General features: G+C 35.0%; 1 protein-coding gene across 1 annotated transcript; it reads left to right on the forward strand.

Annotated features, from left to right (window-relative positions):
* Positions 1–366: 366 nt before the first annotated feature.
* LOC101963891 (germ cell-less protein-like 2) lies at positions 367–1,869 on the forward strand. The gene has a single exon (XM_005342201.3). The coding sequence runs from the start codon at positions 367–369 to the stop codon at positions 1,867–1,869; it is 1,503 nt and encodes a 500-aa protein (XP_005342258.1).
* Positions 1,870–12,033: the final 10,164 nt, after the last annotated feature.

A 12,033-nucleotide genomic window follows, 5' to 3' on the forward strand; every position in this document is an offset into this window, starting at 1 on the left:
CTTGGTGATATCCCTTATAGAAAAGGAAAAATCAACTTGAAAGGGAGGCAGTGTGGGGTTCCTGAGTTCTCAACCAGCCTGAGCCATATAGCGCGACCTCCTCTCAAAAGAAAAGAAAAGGAAAAATCAGATGTTGGTGTAAGGGAATAGTTTCAACAGAAAGGGCTTGTAGTCAGGGGGCAGGGCCAAAGGACTTGAGGGGCGGGGCAGACAATGAAGAATGTGGGGCCTCCTCTGTGACGTTTGAGACTGTGTCAAAGGCTCCAAGTGCATCTAGGGATTAGGCAGTATTGGCCAGTCACAGCAATGCTATGACTGGGAAGCCTCTACAAGAGTCTCTTTTAGGGGCTCTGGGAGGTTTTATCTATGGGGATCCTAAGTAGCAGGATCTTGCGATGCAGAGAACCAGGTACCATAGATCTGCAGCAGTCTGAAGCCACAGCGGGTCCCAGTTACATATCTAGCAGTCGGAAGCGTAAGCAGAGTGGTGGGTATTGTTCAGGTTTAAAATCTGACACCAAGAAGTTTCAGGACCAGGGAGAAAATCTACAGCAAGTCTTCAGCACCAACCACAGAAAAAAAGTTAAGATTACATCCAAGTATGCTTACCAAAATTTATTTTTGAATGGAGAAAACAGTGACATCAAAATCCGTGCTCTGGGGAAAATATGGTGTTTACACAAAATATTTTTATATCAATCAGACTACTTTGCTGATATGTTTAGAAGTTCTTGGGAAGAATTGCACAAAGATATTATTGAACTGGATATTCGTGACCAGAATATAGATATCCAATCTTTGCACTTTGTACTAGGTTCATTGTATAGGGATGAGTATTTCTTAATAGAGCCCCTTCAAGTTCCAGGTGTTTTGGCAACATCATATCTGCTTCAGGTAGAGGACTTAATTCAGCAATGTAGTGAAACCATGAAAGACACAATTAATGTGAAAACTGTATGTAGTTATTATGCAGCAGCAGAAACCTATGGGTTAGATTCTGTAAAGACAGGGTGCTTTGAATGGCTTCTTCACAATTTGATGACACACCCAAGTGCTGAGCTCTACAAAGAAATAGGCATAGAGCTTATGGATTTGCTCATCTCTTCCTCTAATTTACTAGTAATACAAAAGGAAATGGATATATACACAACACTTAAAGAGTGGATGTTTCTTCATCTTAACCCATCTTGGAAAGGCTCAATGAAACAGCTTCTAATTAATACTAATAATTGGCTTTCTAGACACAGGGAATGTGGTGGCTATAACACTTTTCTTGACACAGAAGAAGGAATATCATTTAAACCAGTGTTTAAAAAATTGAGGTTTCAGCATATCATCTGTGACCTGGCCTCAACAAAAGTAATTGAACAAGATGGTCTAATACCTTCAGAGTGGTTGTCATCTGTTTACAAACAACAATGGCTTACCTTGCTTAAGGCACAACAATACAGGGAGATCGGGCCTCGAGACATCAATGAAACAGAACTTGAAGGATACAGCATGAGGTGTGGTAAAAGGATTATCAAAGATGGTAAATATTCCTGGAAGTGGTCAGGTTACAATTTTGGCTTTCCCTTACATGTTATTTTTGACAGCCATTATATAATTTTCAAGCAAAATACTTTCAGTCAGCTATGTGAAGATTCTGCCTGCTTACAACCTCTACGAAATATTGCGTTCAGATTAACTTTGGTATATTTTGATGCTAGTGGAAAATTAAATTTCAGCAAAACAACAGGCTATAAAATACTTACTTTTTCAAAAGATGAGGAACAAGTGGTGATGAAGTTGGATAGCATAGTTCTGAACTTCCCTTTATATATATTCTGCAACTTCCTATTTATATCATTAGAAAATACAGAAAACTGATGATCTTATCAATGAGATCATATTAACATTTTGAAAAATTTCCATGCTTCATTTAATTTAATTTAATTGCTTTACTGTTAATACAATTTATATGGTCAGTAAAACAAATGAAATATTCTCAAAAATACAGTAATATCACAAATGACTATATTTCATCTTCATTTTATTTCCATGCATCTGTGGATTAAAAGATTTAATTCCAAGAAAATACTTATCAAACCCAAGGATATATGTGGTTAGCACCTGTTGGTTTCATTTTCTATCTACAACAAAGCTCCAAATAGAAATAAAAATCTATATTTGCAAACAATCTAAACTAAATTAGCTGGTTAAGTTAATTTTACCCTAACTAAGGTGGAGACAAAATAAAGAATTCTCTCCTTTGCTGAACTTTTGTGAAAATGTGAATTTATTCACAGTAATATTCCAGAAGGGAGTCAATTATCAGGTAAAACCTGAGAGTAGCCACTCTGTTTCACACTATATAATATAGTGTTTTAAATAATTAAACAATGTCAGATTTAACATTATGTACTACAAAACTTATTGCTATTTTACAATTAGTCTGCCCCGTTGCCCATTTTTTCTATGGTTTAGTAAACTTGAAAGGCTGATTATAAATATATAAATATACATATATATGTAAATACATATGTCCTATAATTACATATTGCTTTAATTTATATAACAACTTCATAAATACATGCAAAAATATACATGGGTATACACATATACATTTATACATACATATGTATATTAATATGATTGTGAAAATGAGAGAATTTTTGAAATGATTAAACAAATACATACTTTAAATGAAAATGACTTTCAATAATAGCAGTTTCTATGAATATCAAGATATGAATAATTTAAAGTGTCCTGTTATTTTCTCTATTTGTGCTTAATTTGGTTTTCTTCTCTTTTTAATTTATTTTAATTGACAAATAATTGTGTGTGTGTGTGTATATATATATATATATATATATATATAGTACTATATATATATATATATATATATATATATATATGGTACAATGTGAGCTCTATGAATGCAATGTAAAAAGATTCTATCAAGATAATTAATATTTATCACCTCACCAACTTACAATATATTGTAGCAAGGACATTAAATATTTATTCTTCCAGAAATTTTAAATATGCATGTTTTAGCCAGAATGTGTGCTAAAAGACCCAACAAGAACAATTTTAAAGAGGCAAAACTTTTTGGGGGGCTCAAGGTTTCAGAGGTCAATTGACAGCTGCTTCCATTCCCTTGAACTTGAGGTGAGGCAGAACATCATGTTAGAAGAGTGTGATGGAGAGAAGAGGCTGAAGATATCACACCAGGAAGCACAGAGAAAGTTCCCCTCAAGGACAAAATATAAGCCCCAAAGGCACATCCCAAATGACCCACCTCCTCAGGCCACATGCTATTTGCTTTCAATTACCATTCAGTTAATCCCTATTAGGGGATTAATCCCCGGATTAGGTTAAGGCTCTTATAACACAACCATTTTTCTTCTAAATCTTACTTCATTGTCTCACAGTTTTGAGTTTTGGGGGAATATCACATATCTAAACAACAATATTCCATCTCTGGCTCCCAAAACTGCACACTCATCTCAAAATGTAAAATACATTTAGTCCATTTCCAAGAATTCCCATAGATTTAGCAATTCCAGGATTGCTCAAAAAGTCCGCATCCAAACTCTCCTGTAATGCTCAAGGCAAACTCTCAGTATGAGTTCTTATAAAAATCAAAACAAAGTTACATATATCCAATATATAAAGGCAGAGTAAACATTTCCAATCCACAAGGGAGAAATAAAGATATAGAATGAAGGAATGGGACCAAACCAAGACCAAAATCCCCTAGACAAACAAGTTCTGTAGCTCCACATTTAGCATCTGGGGCACCTGCTATCCTGATGTTTTTTCCAAAGACTCTACCCTATGGCGTTGCTGGTTGCAACCCATATGGCCTCTCTCTTGGCTTGTCTTCACAATTCCTGCAGATTTCCTTGGATTACTTCCCATGTTACTGGCATTTATTTTACTTTATTTCTGTTTCTATTTTACTATTATTATTTTTACATGACAGTACAGTATATTTTGAAATATTACCTATACACAGAATAAGTATAACTTGTTCCAATTAGGATCTCATAATTGTGGATGTACTTGGTGTGTAGTTACCTTGGTTGTATATTTAGAGGTGAGGATAGGAAAGAAATGTCTGATTCACTCTACTGTCTTTCATATTACTGTCCCCTCTCCCTTCCCTTCATTCTCCTTTGTCTTGTCCAATGAACTTCTAATATTCTCCTCCCTTGTTATGGGTTAACATCCACATATCAGAGAACATTCTCCATTTTGGATTTTGGGGACTGGCTTATTTCATTTAGCATGATGGTCTCTGGTTCCATGTAATCAGAGAGTTGTGGCAAATGCCATAACTTCATTCTTTTGTATGGCCAAGTAGTATTCTATTTGTGTGTATGTATATACATACATATATTTATATATATATATACATACACACACACACACACATACATGTATGTATATCACATTATTTTTTCCATTCATTTGTTGTAGGACACCTAGGTTTGTTCCATAGCATGGCTATTGTGAAATGAGCTGCTATAAACATTGAAGTGGCTGCATCATTATAGTATGCTAATATTGAACTCTCGGGTTTAAATCAAGGAGTGCGATAACAGGGTCAAATGGTAGTTCCCTTGAAGTTTTCTAAGAAATCTCCATACTGCTTTCTAGAGTGGCAATTTGCAGTCCAACCATCAGTGTACAAGTGAGTGAACCTGTTTCACCACATCCTCCCCCACATTTCGAATTGCTTTTAATCTTGATAATTGTCATTTTGACTGGAGTGAGAATCTCATTGTAATTTTGATTTGCATTATTCTAATAACTAGAGATGTTGAACGTTTTTCATATATTTGTGGACCATTTGTATTTCTTCTGTGAAGTGCCTATTCAGTTCCTTAGCCTGTTTATTGACTGGGTTATTTGTTTCTTTCATGTTAATTTTTTTTAGTTCCTTGTATATCCTGGAGATTAATTGTCTGTCTGAAGTCATCACATCATTAACATCACATTCTTGATTGCTTCCTTTGCTGAGAAGAAGATTTTAAATTATATACCATCTTATTGATTCTTGATTTTATTTTTTGCACATTATGTGGCTATAGAGGAAGTTGGTTCCTAAGCTGACATGGTGGAGAGTTCAGCTTACTTTTTCCTTCTAGTAGGTACAGAGTCTCTGGTCTAATGCCTAATTCCTTGATTCAATTTTGAGTTTTGTGCAGTGAGAGATAGAGGTTCAATTTCATTCTACTACATATGAATTTCCAGGTTTTCCCAGCACCATTTGTTGAAGAGGCTACCTTTTATCCAATGTATATTTATGGTGCCTTTGTCTAGTATGAGAAGATTGTATTTATGTGAGTTTGACTCTTTGTCTTCTAATCTCTTCCGTTGGTTTTCATGTCTGTTTTGTGCCAATATCATGCCATTTTTTTTACTGTAGCTCTGTAATATAACTTAAGGCATGGCATTGTGATGCCTCACATATCCGTTTTCTTGCTAAGTATATTGCTGTGGCTATTCTGGGCCTCTTCTTTTCCCAAATGAATTTAATTACTGTTTTTTTTCTATTTCTATGAAAAATGTCATTGAAATTTTAATAGGAATTGCATTAAATCTGTTTAGCGCTTTTGGTAGGGTGGACTTTTTGACAATATCGATTTTTCTTATCCATGAACATGGGAGATCTTTTCATATTATAAGGTCTTCCTTAATTTCTTTCTTTGGTATTCTGTATTTTTCATTGTAGAGGTGTTTCACCTCTTTTATTAGATTGGTTCTCAAATATTTAATTTTTTGTGGCTATTGTGAATGGGATAGTTTTTCTGATTTCTCTTTCAGCTGATTTGTCATTGATGTATAGGATTGCAACTGATTTATGGATGTTAATTTTATATCCTGCTAGATTCCTCAATTTATTTATGAGTTCTAGTAACTTACTTGTGAAGTTTTTTGGTCTTCTAAATAGAGACTTATGTCATTAGAAAACAGGGATAGTTTGAACTCATCTTTTCTGATTCATATCCCTTTAATTTCTTTCTTTTGTCTAATTGCTCTGGATAGGGTTTCAAGTTTTATGTTGAATAGAATTGGTGAATAAGGGCATCCCTGTCTTGTTCCAGTTTTTAAAGGGAAGGCTTTTAAATTTTGTCTATTTAGAATAAGGTTGGCCTTGAGTTTAGCATATATAGCTTTTACATTGTTGAGATATATTCCTACTGTCTCTAGTTTTGCTAGTGTTTTGAGCATGAATGGATGCTGGATTTTGTCAAGTGTTTTTTTTTCCTAATTAGATAATCATGTGATTCTTATCTTTAAGTCTATTGATGTGGTGAATTACATTTTTTGATTTCTGTATGTTGAACCAACCTTGCATCTCTGGAATGAACCTCACTTCATCATGCTGCACTATATTTTTGATATGTTTTTGTATGTGAATTGACAGTATTTTATTGATAATTTTTGTATCTATGTTCATTAGGGACATTGGTATGAAGTTTTCTTTCCTTGATGTGTCTTTGGTTTTGATTTCAGGGTCATACTAGCTTCATAGGATGAGTTTCTTCCTTTTCTATTTCATGGAATAATTTTAGGAGTATTGGTATAAGTTCTTCATTGAAGGTCTTATAGAAATTGGCTGAGAATCCATCAGGTCCTTGGCTTTTCTTTGTTGCTAGCACCTTCAGTTTAATTGCTTCACATTGATTACATTTTCTATGTCCCCATGATTTATTTTGTGTAGGTCATATATCGCTAGAAACTTTTTAATACCTTCAAGATTTTCTATTTTATTTAAGTATAGATTTTCTAAGTAGCTTCTGATTATTATTTGTATTTCAGTGGTGTCTATGGTGATATTTCTTTTTTTTCATCACAAATTTTAGTAATTTGGGTTATCTTATTTTCTTCATTAGTGAGGCTAAGTGTTTATAAATTATGTATATTTTTTCAAAGACCCAACTATTTGTTTTTTTTAATTTTTCGAATTTTGTTATTGTTTCAATTTCATTAATTTCAGCTTTGATTTTAATTATTTCCTGTCTTCTACACTTGTTTGTTGATTTGTTCTTCTTTTTCTAGGACTTTGATGTAAATTTAGGTTATTTAATTTGTTACTTTCTATTCTTTTATATATGTGCTCAATGCAATGAACTTTTCTCTTAGAACTGCCTTCATACTGTCCCAGCAATTTTAATAAATTATGCTGCTATTCTCATTTAACCCTAAGTATTTTTTAACTTTATCCCTGATTCCTTCAGCTATCCTTTGGTCATTCAATAGTGTATTATTTAGTCTCCAGATGTTAGAGCAGCTTTTATTGTTTATCATGGATTTCTAATTTTATTACATTCTTATCTAATAAAATGCTAGGTATCATTTCTATTTTTTTATTTTCTGAGCATTGATTTTTGGCAAAAGATATGTTCTGTTTTACAGAAGGGTCCATGTGATGCTGAGAAGAAATTGTGTTTAGTTATTGAGAAGTGAAATATTCTATACATGTCTGTTAAGTCTAAATTGTTAATTGTAACTTTTTTTTTTTACTTCTGTAGCTTCTTTGTTTAGTTTTTGTTTGGAAGATCTAAAGAGTGGTGAGAGAGGCATGTTAAAGACACCTAGTATTATTGAGTTGTGATCTGTTTGATTCTTCAAATTGTGAAGGTTTTGTTTGATGTATGTATTTTTCCATTATTTGGGGCATCCATATTTAATATTTTAAAGTCTTGTTGATGTATTGTTTCCTTAAGCAGTATAAAATGATCTTCTTGATCCCTTCTGATTAAATTTGGCCTAAAGTCCACTTTATCTGACATGAGGATAGAAATACCTGATTGTTTCTGAGATCCATTAATGACATATTTTTGTGGGTTTTTTTCCCATTCTTTTACCTTCAGGCTGTGGATGTCTTTGCCTATGAGGTGAGTCTCTTGAAGACAGCATATTGTTGATGTTGTCTCTTGAAGATAGCATATTCTGGGTCTAGCTTTTTAAATCAATCTTCCACTCTTTGTCTTTTTTTATTAATTGTTCAAAACATTACATAGTTCTTGATATATCATATTTCATACATTTGATTCAAGTGGGTTATGAACTCCCATTTTTACCCCGTATATAGATTGCAGAATCACATCTGTTACACATCCACGTTTTTACAAAATGCCATACTAGTGTCTATTGTATTCTGCTGCCTTTCTTATCCTCTACTATACCCCATCCCCTCCCATCCCCTCCCATCTTCACTCTCTACCCCATCTTCTGTAATTCATTTCTCTCTCTTGTTTTTTTCCCTTTCCTTTCACCTCCTCTTATATGTAATTTTGTATAACGATGAGGGTCTCCTTCCATTTACATGCAATTTACCTTCTCTCTCCCTTTCCCTCCCAACTCTCATCCCTGTTTAATGTTAATCTTCTTCTCATGCTCTTCCTCCCTGCTCTGTTCTTAGTTGCTCTCCTTATATCAAAGATAACATTTGGCATTTTTTTTAGGAATTGGCTAGCTTCACTTAGCATAATCTGCTCTAGTGCCATCCATTTCCCTGCAAATGCCATGATTTTGACATTTTTTAGTACTGAGTAGTACTCCATTGTGTATAAATTCCACATTTTTTTATCCATTCATCTATTGAAGGGCATCTAGGTTGGTTCCACAGTTGAGCTATTGTTAATTGTGCTGCTATGAACATCGATGTAGCAGTATCCCTATAGTACGCTCTTTTAAGGTCTTTAGGGAATAGTCCGAGAAGGGGAATAGCTGGGTCAAATGGTGGTTCCATTCCCAGATTTCCCAGGAATCTCCATACTGCTTTCCAAATTGGCTGCACCAATTTGCAGTCCCACCAGCAATGTACAAGAGTACCCTTTTCCCCACATCCTCCCCAGTACTTGTTGTTGTTTGACTTCATAATACCTGCCAATCTTACTGGGGTGAGATGATATCTTAGGGTGTTTTGATTTTCATTTCTCTGAATGCTAGAGATGGTGAGCATTTTTTCATGTACTTATTGATTGATTGTATGTCCTCCTCTGAGAAGTGTCTGTTCAGGTCCTTGGCCCATTTGTTGATTGGGTTATTTGTCATCTTATTGTTTAATTTTTTGAGTTCTTGGTATACTCTGGATATTAGAGCTCTATCAGAAGTGTGAGGAGTAAAAATTTGTTCCCAGGATGTAGGCTCCCTATTTACCTCTCATTGTTTCTCTTGCTGAGAAAAAACTTTTTAGTTTAAGTAAGTCCCATTTGTTGATTCTTGTTACTAACTCTTGGGCGATGGGTGTTCTATTAAGGAATTTGGAGCCCGACCCCACAATATGTAGATTGGAGCCAACTTTTTCTTCTATCAGACGCAGAGTCTCTGATTTGATATCCAGCTCTTTGATCCCTTTTGAGTTAACTTTTGTGAATGGCGATAAAAAGGGATTCAGTTTCATTTTGTTGCATGTGGATTTCCAGTTTTCCCAGCACTATTTGTTGAAGATGCTATCCTTCCTCCATTGCATACTTTTAGCCCCTTTATCAAATATAAGAAAGTTGTAATTTTGTGGATTGGTCTCTGTGTCCTCTATGCTGTACCATTGGTCCACCTGCCTGTTTTGGTACCAGTACCATGCTGTTTTTGTTACTATTGCTCTGTAGTATAGTTTGAAATCTGGTATCGCTATACCTCCAGATTCACACTTCCTGCTTAGAATTGCTTTTGCTATTCTGGGTCTTTTATTTTTCCATATGAATTTCATGATTGCTTTATCCATTTCCACAAGAAATGCCATTGGGATTTTGATTGGCATTGCATTAAACCTATAGAGAACTTTTGGTAATATCTCCATTTTGATGATGTTAGTTCTGCCTATCTATGAACAGGGTATATTTTTCCATTTTCCAAGATCATCTTCTCTTTCTCTCTTTAGGGTTCTGTAGTTTTTATTGTATAAATCTTTCACCTCTTTTGTTATGTTGATTCCCAAGTAGTTTATTTTTTTTGAGGATATTGTGAATGGAGTGATTGTCCTCATTTCCATTTCAGAAGATTTGTTCCCGATATACAGGAATGCCTTTGATTTATGTGTGTTGTTTTTATATCCTGGCATGTTGCTGAATTCATTTATTAGCTCTAGTAGTTTCTTTGTAGACCCTTTTGGGTCTGTTAGGTATAGAATCATATCATCCACAAATAGTGATAATTTAAGTTCTTCTTTTCCTATGTTTATGCCTTTAAGTTCTTTTGTCTGTCTAATTGCTCTGGCTAGTATTTCGAGAAGTAAATTGAATAGAAGTGGTGAGAGAGGGCATCCCTGTCTTGTTCCAGATTTTAGAGGGAATGCCTTCAGTTTTTATCCATTTAGAATGATGCTAGCCTGAGGCTTAGCATATGTAGTTTTTAAAATGTTGAGGTAAGTTCCTGTTATCCCTAGTTTTTCTAGTGTTTTGAACATAAAGGGATGCTGTACTTTGTTGAATGCTTTTTCTGCATCTATCGAGATGATCATGAGGTTCTTATCATTAAATCTATTGATGTGGTGAATAACATTTATTGATTTCCATATATTGAACCAGCCTTGCATCCCAGGGATGAATCCTACTTGATCATGGTGCACAATTTTTTTGATGTGTTTTTGTATTCGATTCTCCAGGATTTTATTGAGGATTTTTGCATCTATGTTCATTAGAGATATTGGTCTGTAGTTTTCTTTCTTTGAAGTGTCTTTCTCTGGTTTAAGGACCAGGGTGATGTTGGCCTCGTAGAATGAATTTGGAAGAGCTCCTTCTTTTTCTGTTTCTTGAAATAACTTGAAAAGTATTGTTATCAATTCATCTTTGAAGGTTTTGTAAAACTCTGCTGTATACCCATCCAGTCCAGGGCTTTTCTTGCTTGGTAGTCTTTTGATGGCTTCTTCTATTTCCTCCTTTGTTACTGGTCTGTTTAAATTGTGTGTATCTTCCTGACTCAATCTGGGCAAATCATATGACTTAAGAAATTTATCCATATCTTCACTATCTTCTATTTTATTGGAATATAGGGTTTCAAAATAATTTCTACTTATCTTCTGTATTTCTGTAGTGTCAGTTGTGATATTGCCTTTTTCATCCCGTATGTTAGTAATTTGAGTTCTCTCTCTTCTTCTCTTTGTTAGCATGGCTATGGGGTCTGTTGCTCTTATTTATTTTTTTGAAGAACCAACTTTTAATTTTATCAGTTTTTTCAATTTTTTTTTGTTTCAATTTCATTGATTTCCACTCTGATTTTAATTATTTCTTGTCTTCTACTACTGTTGAGAGCCACAGCTGAAGGGGCCCCAGCAAACTTCCAGCTGCCGGCTGATGATTGGCTCACAGCAGCCCCAGCAACATCTAGCTGATTGGCTCCTCTGTGGTGATGCTCATTGGAGATGTTCATTGAGCTGTTCTCCCACCCTTTCAGACTGCCAGCTGATGATTGGCTCACAGGGGCCCCAGCAACATCTAGTTGATTGGCTCCTCTGCGGTGATGCTCATGGGGCTGTTTCGCTGCCCTTTCAGACCACGGAGCTGCTCATTGGGGGACTTTTTTGGCTCTGCCCATGTGACCCAGCCAATCAGCCTCAAGAGCAAGGGGATTGTGGGAGGTGGTGAGGCTTGTGGTTGAGGGAGAGGCTTGTGGGAAGCAGGTGGTGTCAGTTGGGCTCTGAGGGTTTTTCCTGAGGAGCTGTTTTGTTTGGCATGTGGGGATCTAAAAATACAGTTTGTTTCTTTTGACAAGTGGCTCCTTAATTGTGCCTTGCCAGACTGCTCTGATTTTAATTATTTCTTGTCTTCTACTACATTTGCTGTTGTTTTTCTCTTCCTTTTCTAGGGTTTTGAGATGAAGTGTGAGTTCATTTATTTGTTGGTTCTTTCTTTTTTTTTTGAGTAATGAACTCTAGGCAATAAATTTCCCTATTTAAACTGCTTTCATTGTGTCCCAAGATTCCGATAAGTTGTGTCTGTATTTTCATTTATCTCTAAGAATTTTTTGATTTCCTCCTTTATGTCTTCTGTAACTCATTGATCATTCAGTAACATATTGTTCACTTTCCAGGTG

Source organism: Ictidomys tridecemlineatus, chromosome X (assembly GCF_052094955.1).
Source record: "Ictidomys tridecemlineatus isolate mIctTri1 chromosome X, mIctTri1.hap1, whole genome shotgun sequence".
NCBI classification, from domain to species: Eukaryota; Metazoa; Chordata; class Mammalia; order Rodentia; family Sciuridae; genus Ictidomys; species Ictidomys tridecemlineatus.

Coding starts and splice junctions, on each gene's coding strand:
- LOC101963891 (XM_005342201.3), top strand. CDS start 367: ATGGGGATCCTAAGTAGCAGGATCTTGCGATGCAGAGAACCAGGTACC.